This window comes from Myxine glutinosa, chromosome 11 (genome assembly GCF_964187855.1).
Source record: "Myxine glutinosa chromosome 11, kmMyxGlut1.1, whole genome shotgun sequence".
In the NCBI taxonomy this organism is placed as follows: Eukaryota; Metazoa; Chordata; class Myxini; order Myxiniformes; family Myxinidae; genus Myxine; species Myxine glutinosa.
Window position 1 is genome coordinate 20,771,541 of NC_136271.1, and position 20,474 is coordinate 20,792,014.

Sequence of the window (20,474 nt, forward strand, 5' to 3'; positions counted from 1 at the left end):
GGCACAGAACTGAAGTTTCAACTTCCATCACGGTCGAGCTCAATAGGCCGAGACCTCCATGGTCCTTGTTGCCAACACATCTCAGTTGTAGCATCCGAGCTCTTCAGTACTTTGTTCCTCTGTGAAGTCGAAACAGACACTCGAACTGTCGATCTGTTTCATTGTCTGCACAGGGCGCTGCATCTCGGATCACGCAGTCCTGTCAATGGCGGTCTGTGCTGTGCATGTTAAAGACCGTGTGTGTGTGTGTGTGTGTGTGTGTGTGTGTGTGTGTGTGTGTGTGTGTGTGTGTGTGTGTGTGTGTGTGTGTGTGTGTGTGTGTGTGTGTATAAATATATGTATATTGTTGCAGATCTCAGCGCCGGCCTTTTCCCCTTACCAAGGGGGGATTAGTCCCCTTGTCTTTGACTGACCGACGGGACCCGAGGCCTATGACGTCCTTTCCGGGCAGCGTTAAATAGGGTTGTAGGACCAGATTCGCTATTACCTAAGTACTAACGCTACACTGAAACGCGGAGACAAGCCTCGCCCGAATAACGGGTGCTGGTGGATACGCCGAGCGGTAGCGAACCCATGACCCGAGCCGTTAGCAATGACTAAACCCGATCCAAGCGGTTCTTAATCGTGCCACGCTTACCCAATGGAGGAAATCACAGAAACGGTCGAATTTGGAAGAAAGGAAGAACAAGATTTATTTACACTTTGTACAATAATCAGAAGAAAACACAGTGCAGCCTTAAACAGTCTTATACTTATCCCCTGGACAAACGGGCCCGTTCACACTCAGAGACACTCACACGGGGTTTGCAGTTGACCAGGTCAGCACGTCCAGGGATGGCGTCCAGGCAGCTCGCTCTCCGGCCCCCAACTCGCACCGCGAAGAAGATGAATGCAGCGGCCAGGAGCTCTCCGCGTGTCATTGGCGCGCATGGGATTATTACGGGGCGAACGGTAGGGCTGGGCTTTGGCGGTTACCCTTGCGGCTGCAGCCGCGTATGTAATAAGCGAATAGTTCAATATGCGCTCACAATGCGGTTGTCATGGGGCCCGCAAGGCTAACCCCCGCCATAGCGGGGAAAATGGCCTTAAAACGATCATTCATTCATTCAATGCGCTCTTCAATTCCCCGAAACTGTCGTGTGCACGCCGGCCCTCTGAGTCCTCCAACCAGTGCTTGGCTTCAGTCCTCTCAATACAGTTCTCTTGCACAAGTTCTCACAAGCGCCTCTCCCTTCTCAACCGAATTCAACACCGCGCATCCCTTCTCATCTCTTCGTATGCATGCGAGTCCTCTCCCTCTCATAACTGAGGTGGGGGCCTCATGCAAAGGGTTTTATTGCCACGCCCTTGGAACCCTCTGGAACTCACTAGACGCATCTTGCCACGCCCTATTACGCCATGCCCTCTGAGCCCTGGTTGGCTGGGAGCCATTACCGTCATCGCCTTCTGACGTGCTCCTTGTCGCCACCCCTCCTCGACCCTCGTGCTCCTCCCTCTTCTTAGGCCTACCTCGTGTTACCCGACTAGTTTCGAGCAAACCAAAGGCAGCGAACACTGCTGGCAGCCAAAGCGTAACAAACTTGAGGGATGCCAAATGGGGCGCGGGATCGATTATGCCCATGATATAATTGGAGGGTGGCCGCAAAATGAAAGGGACCTAAGCTCATTTCTTTACACAACGCAGACACTACGAGGGAAATGGCCTACTCTTACACATACTATGACATAACTAATACTCTAAGTGGGCCTACGTGTTGCTTGTGGACTAACTGTGGGGGGCAAACCTTTAACCTTTAATGATGTCATATTTACAATCTCAAAACCGCAACAATATATATATACACAAAGAATTAAGTTAAGCACCCCCCCCCCGTTTTTTTACAACCTCGCACATTACAAGTTTGTTGTCGTCAAAACAGTGTAATATACCCATGATATTGCTATATTTTCTGGAGAAGTGATATTATGGTCACATAAAAACATAACAATCATGCCGTTTTCAATATTTTATTCTGAATAATTTAAGGTGAAAATTTTTGGGAATTTTAGGCATATTTTCACCTCAATTTAAGTATGGAGCTATAGGTCCATCACGGACAGTGTGGATGACGTTTATGTTTTCTAACGTACAGTCATTGTTCTGAGAAGACCTCTAGCGATCTTTGCGTCAATAACGTGTGTAGGACCCACGTGATCGTGCTGCACGAGCGATGGGCGTCACAGATGAGTGCACTCATCTGCATTTCATCAATGGATAATTGCTAATGTCATACCAATCATTATTTGATCTCACATACCTTAGAATATATGCCAATGTATACATATACACAAAGAATATATATTAGGGGGTGCTTACCTTAATTCGTTGTGTAGGGGTGCTTAACTTAATTCTTTGTGTATATATTGAAAAGAGTAATATGGCGTTATGTGCTGGAAGTCTGATTATTTCCTTCCTGGAGAATGAAAGGGATGTGCAGGGACGTCATGTTAATAGGGTTAGGTGGAAAGTAGACGCCAGGGTGGTCATAGTTACGGGAGGTAAGCAGACAGGACAATGTCAGGTAGCTACAGGTAAAGCCAACAGGGGTTTTGGTTGTATTCGCAGGGGGATAAATTATAAATCAGAGGAGGTGGTTTTAATATTATATAACAATTTAGTGAGGGTCCATCTCGACTATTGTGTGCAGTTTTGGTCACCACAACTCAAGAAGGACAAAAGTGCCATGGAGAGGGTTCAGCACAAGGCTACAACTACTACTAGATCGATTCCAGGCCGAGTTAGACTCAGCTATGAGAAGCAGCTGAAGGAGACAAGACTGTATACATTAGAAAGTTGGTGGTTGCGAGGGGATATGAGAGAGATGGTAACGATAATGAAGGGTATAGACAAAATAGTGGAGAAGAATTATTCAGAACAGAAGACATTCAGTAACATAGGACCAGGAGCCAAAGCCTGAGAGTATAAAGAAGAGGAGCGTAAGTCAGGGGTCTTTCACTCAGAGTAGTTAATGTATGGAATGGTCTCCCTGGAAAGGAAGTGGCAGAAGAAACAGTTAATAAGTTTAAATTCGAATTAGATAGGAAGCTGGAAACATTAGAGATAGAGGGGGTAAGGGGGTATTGGCAGGACTTTTAGGGAGCTCGAGGATGGATGGGTAATTTTGTGCATCTGTACAGTGCTGGCTGTGAGTTCTTGTTAAGGGGTGGTGTGTGGTTGATGTTGTGTTTCTCACCCAAGAGGCTCCTTCACCCCTCCTTGGGGAAAAAATACAAAAAAAAACTCGAAAAAACATACAGGTATTTATATTTTTCTTTTTTTTGTATAAATTGGTCTGGTCTAGGCCGAATGGTCTCCACCTGATTTCCTTGAGTGTAAGTTGATAGATGGCTGAAAGTAATAATGGGGGTGCAACGGACAGACACAAAAGGCGAAATAGCTTCCTCCTGTCATCCTGTCTTGTTTCCTTCGACGTAACGTATTCCATCTCCTGGTGATTAACTAGGCCACCCACGGTCCTGCCAAATGTCAAACCGATCCGTTTTTAATGATAGAAACGAAAGAAAAATTTTGTACGACCTGTTTTTGTACCTTTGTTTTTAATCGCAAATCGTGTTCTACAACCCAATCGATATTTACCATCACTCTACATTCTACAAGATTAGGGAACACCTTGTTTCATGCCAACAGCCCACTCTGCATTCCAAACTGCAAGCTAATGTGACCCAGCATCTGTTCCTAAAGTGGTTCCGACAAGACTTCCTGCAGAAGCAGCAGATTGCTTACCTCTTGAGATCAGCATCCATCAAAGTAGAGCAGGCGAGATTCTCTTTGACAGCCCCCCAACCCTCCTTCCTGGTAGCTGGATGTCAATGCATTACTACTACTAGGGCATGCCCGTACGTGGGTGCCCGTTCCTTGCCAAAAAAAAAAAAAAACGCTACCCGTACGCTCTACCCCGCCCGTACGCCCGTACGCCCGTAAACAAAAAAAACAACGCTCTTCGCTTCCGCCCTTCGCTCTGACTGAATTGGGAGAAATAATGCGCATAAGAAATCGAGAAATTATTATTTTCTCCGGAAGAAATCGAATTACGAACCGTAATGGCGCACGCGCTCGGCTCGGCTCGTTCTGTGATTGGCTGCCGGAAGTGAAGTCTTCACTGTCCGGAAGGTCGCAAATCGCAGTTATGATGAATCGCAAATTAGTTTTAATTAGTTTTAAAACATAGTTTAACGCCAACATAGTTTGCCAACGTGAAATAAATGAATACGCTCTCAAATGTGCCGTCCGAGGCAGAGTCTGTTCGCCACGTTCGGCACACGTGATAGCTCGCTGCTCTCTGATTGGTTGAATCGTTTTTTGGACATAGCTCGGTAACTACTTGTCCGATTAATTTCAAACCTTGAAAAGGCACATCCTCGGGTCCCCAGCAATATACCTGGCAAGTTTAAAGTATATCGGACCCGTGGTTGTCGAGAAACAGCGGTCACAGACATACATACATACATACATACATACATACATACATACATACATACATACATACACACAGAGATTACTGGAATTATAGATAGATTATATCATTTTGCAGACAATTCCACTCCATGCAGGACAGCACTCCTCTTCCCTCTACAAGGCAGCAGTATCCCTCATTACCGATTGAGATGTTAAGCAACTGATCAACTATCTGGAGCATGCCATTTTATGAGGAAAATCAAAGGGAAGATCAAACACTGCATTGGAGTCATCAAAAGGAACCCGAATAATAAAGAGCAAAGAACGAGTCATCAGGAGAAACCTGGATGAGATTCCGGTTTCAGGCGCTACTCCACAACGCTCAAACCAATCCAGGTGCAGACAAGTGAACCTTCCAGAAAAAAAAAAATTCTGGGAGAATTCACTTCTCTGAGACGGAGATAAAGAAAGACGAATAACTAGGAAAAGAGATAAAAGAAAAGAAAAAGCAAGAATTAGAATGAATAAAGAGAAATGTGAAAAAGTAGAAAGAAACAACGAACAAAGATGTTGGGAAGACTCCGGATCGATGGATTTCAGCAGTTACTCCCCAGGCTCAAACAGAAAAAGGTACAAGCTACCAGAGGTCCATCAACGGATTCACAATCTCAAAGCCTCTCCCCTCCCCAAGGACTGGCTGGTAAATCCAGCCATTTATTCAGGTGGTCAGCCTCTGGGAAAGAAAGTCTCTGATCGAGTCCAAAAGGGCCTCACAATCAGTGACAACCTTTTTATATGCAGTCGAGGCTTGTGGAGGAGCTGGAACACAGAACGGAGCAGGACAAAAGAGAACGAAAAAAAAACAGTGAAAATGGGGGGGGGGGGGGGCGAAACGGAGGGAAACTTGCAGTGCCTTCAGAAAGTATTCACACCCCTTGAGTTTTTTCACATTTTGTTGTTACAGCCTGAATTTAAAATGGGGTAATTTGAGACTTTTTTGTCACAGATCTACACATAATTCCAGATGTCACCCTGTAATATCCTGTAATGTCAAAGTGGAATTTTTTATTATATTATAAATAAATAAAATAAAATAAATTAAAAAAAAAGAAATACAGAAGTATCTAATTTATACAAGTATTCAACCCACTGAGTCAATACTTCGTAGAAGCACCTTTGGCAGTGATTACAGCTTCCAGTCTTCTTTCGGTATGTCTGTATCAGCTTTGTACATCTGGATTTGGGGAGTTTCTCCCATTATTCCCTGCAGATTTGCTCAAGCGCTGTCAAGTTGGATGAGGGACGTCGGTGAACAGAAATCCTCAAGTCTCTCCACAGATTCTCAATGGAATTCAAGTCTGGGCTTTGGCTGGGCCACTCAAGGACTTTCACGTTCTTCTGAGGCATTCCATTGTTGCTTTGGCTGTATGTTTGGGGTCATTGTCCTGCTAGAATGTAAATCTTCACTGCAGTCAAAGGTCTTTTTCACTCTGAAGCAGGTTCTCCTCAAGGATTTGTATTTGGCTCCATTCATTGTTCCTCTATCAAGCCTGGTGTTGGCTTAGCGGTTAGGGTACCGGCTTGGGATCCTAGGACCCTGGGTTCGAATCCCGGTCGATCACCGAATTAATGCCAGGGGGGTTGACTCACCCTGTCATTCTTCCGAGGTCGGCAAATTGAGTACCAGTTCACTGGTAATTCCCTGTGTGTCGCAAGAGGCGACCAACAGGGTTGGCGGCAGGAAGGGCATCCGGCCATAAAACATTGCTTCAAAAAGGGGACCAGGGTGCCCGAAAAAAGGCCAACCCCTGCTCTGCGGGGGGAAATGGCCTCTAAAGGTGGTTCTTCATTGTTCCTCTATCCTTACAAGTCTGCCTGTTACTGTCACTGAAAAGCATCCCCATAGCATGATGCTGCCACAAAAATGCTTCATGGTAGGGATGGTGTTAGATGCGTGATGAGCTGTGCTCGGTTTCTGCCAAACCTAGCGCTTCGCATTCATGCCAAAAAGTTCGATTTTTGTCTCATACGACAACAGAATATTTTGCCTCATGTACTCAGTCTTTCACGTGCCTCTTTACAAACTCCAAGCATGCAGTCATGTGCCTTTTGCTCAGGAGTGGCTCCATCAGGCTACTCTCCCATAAAGCCTACATTTGTGAAGGGCTGCACCGACTGTTGTCCTGACAGGTTCTCCCATCTCAGCCAAGGAACTCTGTAGTTCTGTCAGAGTGGTCATTGGGTGCTTGGTTACCGCCCAGACCAAAGTCCTTTTTGCCCAGTTGCTCAGTTTGGTCAGCCGGCCAGCTCCAGGAAGAGTCCGGGTAGTTCCATAATCTTTCCATTTCCTAATGATGGAGCTCTATGTCTCCTCACAATTATATCTCAGTCATACCGACAGTTCCTTGGACTTCATGGTAGAGTTTCTGCTCTGACATGCACTGTCAGTTGTGGGACCTTATACAGAAAGGTGTTTCTTTCTAAATCATGCTCCAATCAATTGCATTGGCCACAGGTGGATGCTATTAAAGTTGTAGAGACGTCTCAGAGATGATCAATGGAAATTGGATGTACATGAGCTCAATTTGGAGTGTCATAGCAAGGGGGTGGAATACTTTTTTTCTTTTCTTTTTTTTTTTGTATACAGAGTCGAGGCTCGTGCAAGAGCTCACACATTACACACGAAAACATGCACGAACCCATAAAACATAAGCTGTTTTGAAGACCTGGAAGGAGGAGTGGGATTGAAGAGTGTGGGAGATTGTTCCAGAGGCGGGAGAAAAGAGGAATGAAAGAGTGAAGGTGAGCCGAGAGTCTTGATTTTGGCAGACAGTCCTTATTGACTCGAGACATTTCAACCTTTTCTTTTAAATTGATTTGTAAAAAAAAAAATCTAAAAATAAAATTCCACTTTGACATTATGGTGTATTACGTGTAGATCAGCGACACAAAATCTCAATTTAATCCATTTCAAATTCAGGCTTAACACAACAAAATGTGAAAAAAGTCAAGGGGTGTGAATACTTTCTGAAGGCACCGTCGAGGAATCAAGGACATGGGGAAGAATGAGATAAAGGGGAGGAGGACACAAGCTGGATACAAACTCAAAATCTCAGTCACAAAACTGGAAAGGAAAACGGGGGGAAAAGCAGAAAAGAAGCAAAAAAAAAAAAGAAAAAAAAAAGGAAAAAAGAAGATGAGGGTTTGTATACATACATAACCGAGGGAAACCCGATAAGCTAGAAAGCAGGAAAAAGGTAGGCTTGGAGAGGGTTGATAAGGGTAGAAAATATCTTGAGTATCGATGGGGAGGGGTTGTGACCTGGGGTAGTAGTGAACAGCTTTAATTTTAAGCCCTGGAGAGAAGAATGAGATTGAAGAATGAAGTTATGATACCATAGCCGGAAAAAAAAGAGTGAGCAGCAAGTCTGGATTTTGGGAATTTCACCAGAAGAATATAGAGGAATTTCCAAAAAATGAAAAAAAAATCAGACAATTAATTGATTAAGATTTGGATCATGTTTAGGCCCAAGACACGACCTTGGGACAGTCCAGCTTTAACAGGGTTAGGGTTAGTTGAGAGCCACACATTGGTTGAGTGGAGGAAGTTGGTAAGCCATGAGAGGAGGTGGCCTTGCAAGCCATGGGCAAAGTGTTTGGAGATCTTGGTGGGGTGCCACATTGCATGAAATGCTCGAGATATGTCTGGAAAAAAAGCCCTGATTTCATGTCTACAAATGAGGGCTTCCATACATTGGTGGGAGAGCAGAAACAACATGCCCAAGGTAGCATGACTGAGTTTGAATCAAAACTGATGGTCTGAGGTCAGGCCATTGAAGAAAAGGAAGGATTTGACGTCAACTGCACATTGGGCAAACAGATCAGCCTACCTCAGTGGATCAAACATATTGTACTCCTTATGGAGTAGGGAATATTTGCCACCTTATAGGTGGTTGGGATCTACAAAACGGCAACTGATGAAAAGAACAAATAAACAAGAGCAATGTGACTGTGTCGCCAATATGCCTCTGCATAGTCACACAACGGGTATATGCCATCGTTCACTGTCTTAAGTTTGAAACAATTTTGATTTAAATCCCTTCAGCGTTTTTCAAGTATCACATTTTCACCAGCCATGACAGGTTTCACATCGTTTGGTGAAGTTGTTTTAGAGAAGGGATTTTTTTTTAATTTCGGCTTTCAACTAATATGGCTGTCATACCACATGACATATGACCTTTAAAAAATGTACACTCTGCACATGTATGGGTAAGGGATCACGTTTGTGAAGTTTTGTGTTGATCGGAAAAGGTTTGTTTTTCTACACAAGATGGCTGCCAAACCACGTGACCGACGACATCATCATTTTCAAACTATATGCAACAGTGGTGTTAGATGATATTTGTAAAATTTCGCATCAATAGGGTAAGCGGTTTCAGAGATATCATTATTTAATATTTTCCTTCAATCCAATATGGCTGCCACACCATGTGACCAATGATGTTTTCCTGATCATCTTTTAATCGCCATGCCTAGTCAATGACACACGTACAATTTCGATTCAATCAATTTGGTGGTTTGGGAGATGTTGTTTAACATTTTAGGCTAAATCCAATATGGCTGCCAAACAATGTGACCATAGATCATGTTCATGAAATTTCAGATTTTTAGGATAAGGAATTTGATTAAAACATTTTTGGCTGGTATACCACTTCACCTATGATGACATCATTATCGTGCTTTTGTTCCCCATTGGGAGTACTCGACAATGTGCCAAGTTTCAAATTTTTCCATTCAGCGGTTTCCGAGAAATAATATTTTTAATTATTTGTGTTTAATCCAAGATGGCTGCCACATCATGTGACCTATGATGTCACAATTATTATAAAAACATTCTGCATGGGTGTCACTCCTACCCTGAATGTTTCGTCTTAATTTGAGATGTGGTTTTTGAGAAAACGAGGTTTAGCCCGTACGGACGGACAACCCGAAAACGTAATGTCTCCGGCCACCTTCGGGGGCAGGAGCATAGAAAGAGCAGAACCTGTGGGACCAGCAGCTGATGCCACCAGATCTGTCTTAGCGGGGGTGTTTATGTCAGCTATACACTTTTGCCAAGCTTGGACTAGGTTGTAAATTTGGCTGTCCCATCTACATTAACTGTAACACCAAAGGTGTTACCTTCTCCCAATTACAATCTCCCAAAAGGCCTTCTCCCAATTATCAGCAAAGTCATGGAATCCATCATTGCTTCAGATATGAAATCTTTCCTCTTCTCCAATGGCTTGATCTCTGATCATCAATTTGGTTTCAGACCTGGACACTCTACTCTGGACATGCTGCTTCTGCTTTCTCAACAATGGATGGAGGTCCTCAATGCCAAACAGGAAATTAGAGCAGTCTCCCTTGACATATCACATGCCTTCGATACGGTCTGGCACCCCGCTCTGCTCACCAAACTCTCCTCTTTTGGTATCAATGGAAATCTCCATGCATGGCTGGCGGACTTCCTCTCTAGTCGTAGTCAACGTGTGGCCCTGAATGGGTTTCTCTCATCTCCTCTTCCTGTTCAGGCTGGAGTTCCACAAGGCAGTGTTCTGGGCCCTGTGCTTTTTCTGGTCTTCATCAATGATCTCTCTGACTCTCTTGAAAATCCTCTGTATCTCTTTGCTGATGACTCTACTCTGTCGCTCCATTCTTCATCCCTCAGATCGGCAGTCTGCTGCCTCCTCACTCTCTGCAGACCTGGACAAAATCAGACTGGGCAAACAAGTGGAACATGTCTTTCAATCCTGACAAATCTCACACTCTTACGATGTCTCTCCGAAAAGACCGACTGGACAACCCTCCCATCCACTTTCTGAATAATCCTCTCCAAGAAGTTCTGTCACTCAAGCTTTTGGGTCTCACTATCTGCCATGATCTTTCCTGGGAAAACCACATTTCAAATCTGGCCTCCAAAGCCAGTCGCCGACTGGGCATCCTCCGTCGTGCAAAGTCCTTCCTTGGCACACCTGAGCTCCTCACCACATACAAGGCTTTCATCCGCAGCTCAATGGAATACTGCTCTCCCCTCTGGGCTGGTGCTCCTGCCTCACACCTAGCTCGTCTTCACGCTGTTGAAACCAAAGCATTCAGTATCATTGGAATCTCCCGCGATGAAGCTAACTCCAAGGGCCTCTCACTCACTCACCGCAGGCAGGTTGGTGGTCTTTCCATCTTCTACAGACTCCACTCTGGCCTTGCCCCCCCAGCTCTCTCTGGGCTCTGTCCCGCAAATATTCCTACAGGTCGCACAAGATCTGCCTGCAACCCTCTTATGGTCAAACTGCCAAAATCAAGACTCTCTGCTCACCTTCACTCCTTCATTCCTCTCTTCTCCCACCTCTGGAACAAACTCCCTCACTCTCTTCAATCCCACTCCACCCTCCAGGTCTTTAAAACTGCTGTTCACCACCATCTCTTATCTTCCCCCATCCAAAACCTTGATCTTTTCTACCCCTGCTAATTTCACCCCAATTCCACTTTTTTGAAATACCAACTTCTGTCCTGGAAGTCCTTGGTGTCCTTGTGTTTTATACTTCTCCCTCCACCCCCCCCCCCCTTCCCACGCCTCCTCCCCCCAAGCCCTCTCCCTTCCACACATCTCCCTGCTCTCAAATGTTGTGTTTGTGTGCTTCCCCTTCTCTCCCCATCTTGTTTTCCGCTCCCTCTTTTTGTGTGTTTTGTTTGTCTGGTTGATTTGTTTGTGAAGTAAATGTTAGCTCTTTCACGAGCCTCGATTCAGTATACAAAAAAGAAAAAAAAAAAAAAGAAAAAAAAAAAGGTGGATGGAAGATATGTGTTCACCCATTTGTCTGTGACCAAGATATCTCAAAAGGTTATGGACGGATTTGAATGCAACTTGGTAGACAGGTTGGGTATTGACAAGATTAACGAAGTAATTAGATTTTGGTTCAGGTACAACGCAGATCTGGCCTATTAGTGGGATATAAAACGGAAACTGTTCAACCTGGCAGAGGTATGTGCTACACCGAGTGCCATTCTAGTTTAGATTGTGTACATTCAAGAATCCTGTCCTTTGAACAATTGCGTGCTCATACCTTAGACAAATTTTTTGTTTGTGAGGGCTGGGATGTTTTTCTATGGCAGGAAAGAATTAACTTGGAGTTTGTTTGAATTATCTTGAGCAAATCGACTGTGCAACTGTGTCCCCCGCCCCCCCCCCCCCTCTTCCCGTGCCTCCTCCTCCCAAGCCCTCTCCCTCCCACAGATCTCCCGATGTCCCTGCTCTCAAATGTTGTACTTGTGTGCTTCTTTCAAATGTTGTACTCTCCCCACCTTGTCTCCCGCTCCCTTTATCTTATGTTTTATGTGTCAGTTTGTCTTTTGTCATTGATGTTAGCTCTTACACGAGCCTCGATCTTGTATGCAAAACAAATAAAAATAAATAAAAATATTCAATGCATGCTGTGGGGCAGACAAGATGGCCTAGAGGTAGGCACACTCTCATCTAAGCTGTGTAGCCTGAACTTTAATCCCGACCCAGCTACCAACAGTCATCCTGGTGTTTCACAGGCAGGATGACTCATCAATGTGGGTGCCGTCCCTCGGATGGATGTTAAACGGACGTCCCTTCTGTCAGCACTCATTGCATGGTGGACGTTAAAGATCCCATGGTGTCGTTTGCGAAAATTAGGCGAGGTATCGCCGACACCATTAATAACTTACAAATTCCTGCCATCAGCAGAGGTCATTGCATCAGCGGCACAGTCGCAGCCTCAGCCAAATAATGCTACCCCACAGCCTTGTGCTCACACAAACGAAAAATAAGTCATGTTCTAAGTGTAATCGGGGAAGGAGTGGGGAGCCAATAATGATTGTTGACAAGTCAAAATTGCCATCAAGGCTTGAGATCAAGTACCGTACCTTTCCCATCGGAAGCAACAGGACGACAGTTTGTTGTCACATTATTACTCGTGCATACTTTGTTGTGCCTTTGTGTGTACAGCTGTTTTGACATGAGTTTTATTTTTTACATCCTGATACGAGGTGACTCGTGCTTTCTGTTTCTGCCTTGCAGAACTTGCTAGAGAAGCTAATAATTATTTTTCTGAGAAAAAATAATTTGTGTGTTTAATCACAGGGAATGCAAGATTGAGGAAGAAGAAGCATGACATAGAGCTTTAATGTTGTAGTTCCTGCTGTCATAAAATAATAAAAATGGTACTGTGCTGTCGTAAAATAATAAAAATGGTTCTGTGCTGTCGTAAAATAATAAAAATGGTACTGTGCTGTCGTAAAATAATAAAAATGGTACTGTGCTGTTGTAAAATAATAAAAATGGTACTGTGCTGTCGTAAAATAATAAAAATGGTACTGTGCTGTCGTAAAATATAAAAAATGGTACTGTGCTGTCATAAAATAATAAAAATGGTACTGTGCCGTCGTAAAATAATAAAAATGGTACTGTGCTGTCGTAAAATAATAAAAATGGTACTGTGCTGTCGTAAAATAATAAAAATGGTACTGTGCTGTCGTAAAATAATAAAAATGGTACTGTGCTGTCGTAAAATAATAAAAATGGTACTGTGCTGTCGTAAAATAATAAAAATGGTACTGTGCTGTCGTAAAATATTAAAAATGGTACTGTGCTGTCATAAAATAATAAAAATGGTACTGTGCTGTCGTAAAATAATAAAAATGGTACTGTGAAAGTTAAAAATCGATTTACTTGGTTGGAAAGTGAATAATCGATTTATTTGGAACAAAAATTCGTGTCCGTTTAATCACAGGAATACCTGTTTTAAAAGCCCCTCTTCTGGGATTGAGGAAGAAGAAGTGGGACTGGGAGCATCATGTAGCAGTTCCAACAGTAACATTGATTATTCTATGATAGAAATGGCCCTTTAGAAAGACACGGAAGGAGCACACAGCATTATATGTAGTAATATTTCTCGAATCAACTTCAGAATATATATATAAAAGTACACTAAAGGAGCAAACAAAAATGACAAACACAGCCACAACAACAATTGTGTGTTATAAAATATCCTTTTTCATGTGTTTTACTTCATTTTACATCCTCAATGACACACAGATAGACTGCAATTTCTTTGTGAAGAGCAACATGCTGTCGTTTGATTAAACCCATCAGCTAAGCGATCGGAGATACGCCTTGTCATAATGAAAGAAGAGAGGAGACACAAGAAAAACCTAGTTTTTAAAAAGTAATTACTACAATAATGAGCATAAAGACTTCAGCCCAGCCATCAAAGTTTGAAAGCAATAATATAAAACACCATAAAAACAAATAAAATATTTTTCTATTCAAAAATATTTTTCACAAAGCACTGTTTGTCAGTTTTCTCTATCTTAAAGTCCACCAAATGTTCCAATTTATTCACAATCTTGATTATTAAAAAATAAATAAAATATTTCATAAGAAGGTGACAAGAAAACAACAAAAGTCATCTCTGAACAATTTATTAAAAACAAAATATGCCAAGTTTGCCAACGTACAGCAAGTAAAGGCAATATTTCTCATAAAGCAAAAATGACCAACGGGGAAAAAAGCAGTAACGTCTAAAAAGTGCATCAAAGTCAATGAACAGCATGAAGTCAGGAAGTTGAAAGGATGTAAAACACAGAGGGAAAATAAGTAACAAGGGATGTGGATGGAGAGAGAAAGAAAAGGTAATAAATGTAGCTAAAGGAGAAAAGAAACAGGATGATTAATGCAGAGGAAGTAAGAATAAGGGTTCAAGGGGATGAGGCAAAGGGAAATCACAGGATGAGGAAGGAAAAAGTGAACAATCACTTTTGTTAAGAGGTGAAATTCATATTTTAAGTGCAGTGCCACACCTCTAATCTCTTTTCAAACACAAAATGCCTCCATTTAAGCACAGTGTAGATGGATAACGAAAAGCAGTACGAGACTCTTGCACGAACATTGTAAACTCAACAGCCAGGTTTCGCTTACAATGGGCTGAAGCTTTGGTTACTGTTCAGTATCAAGCAGTCTATACAACTTTGTGTAAAAGCTAAACAAACATAGGTGTAAAAAAAAAGAAAAGCAATAATAATAAAAGGGGATGGGGCAGGAAATAATAATAAAAAAAATTAAAAAATGGGGATGTGTGTATATATATATATATATATATATATATATATATATATATATACATATATATATATATATATATATATATTATATATATATAACAAACAGAGGAACGGACATTTATTTCTTATTTCTCTATTTTGTTTGTGTGCAATGGCACAGTTTATCAGTAACAGGACAACCGAGGAGTGAAGGAACCAAAGTAGAAATTCCCCAAACAGAATGTGCTTCTTGTGCAACACTGCCTTTAGCGGAAGGCGATGTACCGGCGGACAAATGCAACAAGCACAGTGCGTCGTGTTCTTGCAACTGCTGAGAATTCCGACTCTATTGCACTCTTTGCACAGTCCAAAATATATTGGCATGGATGCAATTGGACACTTACTATGACACAGAAAGCGTTTTGCAAACCTGTGCTTGTTGACCTGAAGCCCAATGTGAAGGACTTTTAACAAAGAAAAAAAAAAATGAAATAATTAAAAGTTTTCAAATCCAACATCATATACGAGCAGGTTCATCGTAAGCTTATTATCGGTATTCACATATCTAATGTGTTGCAGTAATGTTTATGTAACATGAACTTCCTATTCATATGGATATTTGTAGATAACCTAATATATTCGTTTTGATTTATGTTTTACATAATTTCGATACCGTCTTGACAGGTGGTTTGAAGAGTAAACTTTGGAAAAAGTCGATTACGAGTCGGACAACTACAAGGAAATCAGTCATTTCCAGAAGCCATCAAAAGCAAGATAAACAAAGCAGGTTTGAGAACTTTCCAAGGTTAGACAAGTGAGGATAAAGTAAAGCTGGGAGGGGCTGTTGAGAGGAGGGGGAGAGGGGGGTGACATTTCAATTACAAGTTAGTTACAAAATGAACGTGAAGTTAAAAAATAAAGACGAACAAGAAGAATTCACAGGGTGAAATCGCTTTGCAAAACTAACTTTTTCCCCACCAAAAGTGGCTCGTTGACAATTACAGTTTTCAAACAACGTCTCGGAAATTCTTGACAGACAAGATAAGCTTAAATAAATTGCACCATGTTAGTGGATAATTGCAAGTCCACTAGCAGTGAACGGCAAAACGATAGTAACCTTACACGTCACAACAATTTGCACAAGCTCATAAACGAATAAACACTTGCATTGTCAGACAATTGTCGTCAAGATGACCAAGTAATGGAACTGCTCCCCAAATTCAGTGTGGCCAGATGCAGCACTCGTGTGTGTTGTGCTGCAGCTTTCAATGGCAACCAAGCCCATAATGTGGTAGTTCCATGTCGGTTACCCCAATTCATTTGAACGACTATAAACAAGATGCCAATTGGCAGCAAAGGGAGGGGTGGTGGGAGGTGTTGATTTTGGACAACTACAGTACAATTAAACAAACATAATTCTCATCACAAGAACTAAAAATGCAATAAGAAAGTCCAGCTTCACTGCAAATAAGTATAACAATCTCTCTGCAAAATGAAGAATATCCAAAGCTGCTCCACAGGAAAAAAAATGTCGGGTAACGAGCGCTTAATTATAGCGTTATCACATTATTTTCACAGGTTATGCTTTCTCCTAGTCACAAAGTCAATGAACGCTATGCAGACTAATCCGTGAGACTCCAAACTTCAAGTCCTGCTGAAATCACGACTGAAGCATCTTCTTCACGTGAGCACACACACTTACATGTAAACACACACACACACACACACACACACACACACACACACACACACACACACACACACACACACACACACACACACACACACTTGGGTCGGGCTTGCCCTACCTGCGACATACCAGGCCAAAGTGGCATTTCCTTGCCAAGTATTGATGGATGTTTCAAAAACGACTGCAAAAAGGCCACCTAAATCAGAGGATGCAGCCCAACTTGCTAGCCCTTTCTAGATGAGAAGACAGCGAGCGGGAGGGGGGAGTACTAGCCCTGGTAGAAGATGATTGAGCATAGGGTGTGAAGGATCAGAACAACCGCCAAAGTTGTGAGAAGGGAAGGCAGTTGGCCAAGAGGGAGGAAGGAAGGAGAGAAATGTAGGGTAGGCTGGGCCAAATCGGAGGTGATTTTCCTAATTCAATGTAATTTACCTAAACGTTGTGAGTGAGTATCAGGAACAAAATCATGCAAAAAAAATTCAAAAATATTGACGTTTTACGGTCAGACAGCCCGTTACCATAGCAACAGTTACAGACGACTCAAAAAATGCCTAAATTGACGATTTCTCAAGCTGTGTTTGACCCCCAGAGTTGATTCTGGTACCAAAAGATGCAGAATTGAAAGCCAAGTATGATTGGATAGCTTAACAATGTCTGTGACACAATTCAATACCACTTTTATCCAAAAAACTGATTTTTGTCTGAAATTTCAAGCATATTTATGGAAAAAAATTGAAAATTTTGCTTTTTAATCATAGGATAACCATTAATCAGATTAAATTTACTTTAAATTGTCTTTTACAACCTTGTATTGTCCAGTTTTTATAACTGTTATAACGTTGTTTAAATTTGGCCATCTTCATTTCAATAAAAAAAAGTTAACAAAAGCAGCTTACAATCTTTACTTACAATCTTACAAGCAGCTTACAAATGCCTGCTTTCGGTTGTTACTGTAACCATTCATCAGGGCGTTCAAGGCGCTCTTGCACACATCAAGGATAGGCGCTCTTGTCTTCGATACAACGGCAGTGAACTCTGGGGTCAAGAGTGGAGTCGTAGTAAGACTGGAGACTGAGTTTGGCAGGAGTCTTCTGCAACTGGCGTGTCGGCACCACATCCACGAATTGGTTGGAGGGGCGTCTTGCTCAATAGTGTATGGCCCCACCACAGGACCTAATGAACAGCTGTTCAAGCGACTGCTCAACACTTGGAGTGAATTGGACCAGGGCAACTACACATTGGTCGAGGTGTCTGCTCAACAGAGAGAGCTGGCTGGCCATGTACATGCCACCATCACCTTCCTTCAGACGTGGATGGACAATAGCACAAAGGAGACTCTTCGACACGACTACCTGGAGCTGGCACACCTCACACTGCTGTTTCTTGGAGGGACTGTCCCTGATGGTATGAGGACCATCACTATCAAAGCTCCTGGGGCATTCCACCACGCCCGTTGGATGAGCAAGACTTTATGCACTATAAAGGTGGCACTCTTCCGTTGGCAGCTGGGAGATATCTACACACCCGAAGAGCTGGAAGACATAACCAGTCTCGCTGCATTCATGTCAGTCTTCTACACTAAAGCGTGGTTGACATGTACCAGTGCTGCAGATGCACCATCTAACGACATGTACCTGATGAAGAACCTCCTCAAGGCTGAGGCCAGTATCGCAAAGAATTCAACAAAGTGGCCTGCCAAATTTCTGTCCTTTGTGACTGTGGCCCGAGAGAAGCTACAAAACCATTTGTGGTACCTCTCAGAGAGATTGGTCTCTTTGGCACTCTTCTCGGACAGAACGTCATCTGACAAGCAGACTATGAGAAGGGCTATGCTCAGGTACAGTGGGACTGCACATAACATGATACAGGAGATGCCAGCCTCACAGCAATTGGGGAGTAAAGCCCTCAAAGACTTTGTTGGTTACGACTCTTGGAGCATGTTTGAACTCTTGGGTATTGACTCCAGTTTTGTCAAGCTCCCCGTTGCACAGTGGCCCACCTCAGACAGCTATCGTCATGGCAAGGAAGTTGTGGCCAAACTCCCAGTTGTCAATGACGCAGCAGAGCGGACACTTGGACTCGCCACAGATTTGAACACTAACAAGGCCCCCACATCTGAGGCGCAGCTCCAGGCTCTATACAGGGTTGTGAAGGGCGTCAGAGAAGCTGCATGGACTGGCAACATCCACTGAGGTTGTGACTAAGAAGTCATTGGCCTCCATTGATTACAATTGGGACTAGGTTTTTTATTTTGTTATCAATGTTCAATGTCAGACCTTAAATTTGAGACAAAAAAGCTTAATCAATGACGAAAGTTAATTTAAAGTACATTTAAATTGACTATAGCTCTGATTAATGATTATCCTATGATTAAAAAGCAAAATTTTCATTTTTTTTTCAAACAAATGCCTTAAATTTGAGATAAAAATGAGTTTTTGGGATAAAAGTTGTATTGAATTGTGTCACAGACATTGTTAAGCTATCCAATCATCCTTGGCTTTCAATTCTGAATCTTTTGGTACCAGAATCAACTCTGGGGGTCACACACAGCCTGAGAAATCATCGATTTAAAGAATTTTTTGAGTCGTCTGTAACGGTTGCTATGGTAACGGGCTGTTTTACCGTAAGACGTCAATATTTTTGAAAAAAAATTTCATGGTTTTGTTTCTGTTACCCAGCCACAACTTTTAGGTAAATTACAACCTTGTAGTATGAAAAATTGAAAATCACCCCTGATTTGGCCCAGCCTAATGTAGGGGAAAGATCAAGGGGAGGTGGAGTAGGGAGTTGTTTTTGAAGCTCAACGTTGATCAGGTTCCAAAGCACTCAGCAGGAAGGCCAGCTGAAGCCAAACACGCCCAATGGGAAATATTTAACATGTGTCGACCATTGGGCGGCCAGCTGGAAAAACTTCACATCGTTCCATTCCAAACCATCAATTGTCACTGTGGAAGGAGGAAAAACAAAAATAAGGATTTGGAGAAGCAAGTGTACTTTGTACACAAGAAAGACATGACCAGACGAAGAAAACCAAGCAGACATACTTGCTGAAGTGAAACAATATGGTAATAGTTTTGACCTCTCAATTCACAAAAGACAACCCGAGGCATGGTTTAGTGCACATTCCCAGTGCAAAATGCCAAAGTCACAATCTTAATGATGCATTTAGAGCCACTCCACAAATTCACAGAAGGAACAACAATCACAACCATACAGCACTCAAGATTTTGTGCTACTCTCAAAACGGCAAATGCTGGTCGATATCCACAAGCCATGCCCTTTGTCAAATATCAAGAAAATAAATTTATGGATGTGGATATGACATTGCAACTGAGGACCTGCACATCACACCGCCTTGGACATGTGAGTGAAGTCGTGGGTGCATTGAACGAAGAAAATTAAAATAATTTGAAAAAGAAAAGAAAAAGAAAACAAGAATAGGAGGAAGGCAGTATTAAAAAATTACATAAAATAGAGCTACACGCACTCGTCTCTGACCTGTCTATTCTGGGTTTGAATCCCGACCCAGCCAGAAACTGTTATCCCGGTGTTTCACAGGCAGGGCGATTCAATGTGTTTGCCGTCCCTAAAATGGACGTTAAAATGGGCGTCCCGTCTTCCGGCGTTTGTTGGTGGATGTTAAAGATCCCACTGTGTCCTTTCATGAAGATCAGGCAAGCTATCGCCGACACCCTGAACCAATTCCAAATTCCTGTCCTGACCTCCTCTATTTGAGTATGGACTTGCACCGGGTTGCAAACCGACCCAAGAAACTGCTTCGGCAACACCGAAGTTCTGCAAACAGCATGCATGGTACATGAATGAATGCATTAGGTGGATGAAAGTGAGGGGAAGAGAATATATGAAAAATGGGCGGGGTGGAGGATATGTGTTTAATTGTCTGGTGTTGGCTTAGCGGTTAGGGTGCTGGCTTGGGATCCTAGGATCCTGAGTTCGAATCCCAGTCGATCACTGAATTAACGCCAGGGGGAATGACTCAGCCTGTCATCCTTCCGAGGTCGGCAAATTGAGTACCACCAGCTTGCTGGGATGAATGATCCCGGTGTGTACCCCGATTTAGAATAGGTACACCGTATCCCTGCGCATCGTAAGAGGCGACTAATGGTTGGTGTCAGGAAGGGCATCCGGCCATAAAAACATTGCCTCAAACAAGGAACCATGATTGTTATGGGGCCTGCAAGGCTAACCCCTGCTCTAGTGGGG

The 20,474-nt window shown here is 42.8% G+C and overlaps 2 protein-coding genes and 1 long non-coding RNA gene across 3 annotated transcripts in view; 1 reads left to right on the forward strand and 2 right to left on the reverse strand.

Moving 5' to 3' along the window:
- Window positions 1–16,581, reverse strand: part of LOC137436470 (kinesin light chain) — a 78,315-nt gene extending 61,734 nt beyond the window's left edge. Inside the window, exon 1 of the mRNA XM_068130288.2 lies at window positions 16,380–16,581. The gene's annotated coding sequence lies outside the window, so the exon portion shown is untranslated. The remainder of the gene's footprint in view (window positions 1–16,379) is intronic.
- LOC144894242 (uncharacterized) overlaps window positions 1–20,474 on the forward strand; it is a 939,403-nt gene that overhangs the window by 844,392 nt on the left and 74,537 nt on the right. The gene's annotated exons all lie outside the window — the stretch shown is intronic.
- The window catches only part of LOC137436468 (phosphofurin acidic cluster sorting protein 2), a 172,681-nt gene continuing 166,133 nt past the window's right edge, over window positions 13,927–20,474 (reverse strand). The window contains exons 24-25 of the mRNA XM_078786465.1: window positions 19,000–19,195; window positions 13,927–16,625 (exon numbers count right to left, since the gene is read on the reverse strand). Of these exons, the coding sequence (XP_078642591.1) occupies window positions 19,077–19,195 (119 nt within the window). The 3' untranslated portion in view covers window positions 13,927–16,625; window positions 19,000–19,076. The remainder of the gene's footprint in view (window positions 16,626–18,999; window positions 19,196–20,474) is intronic.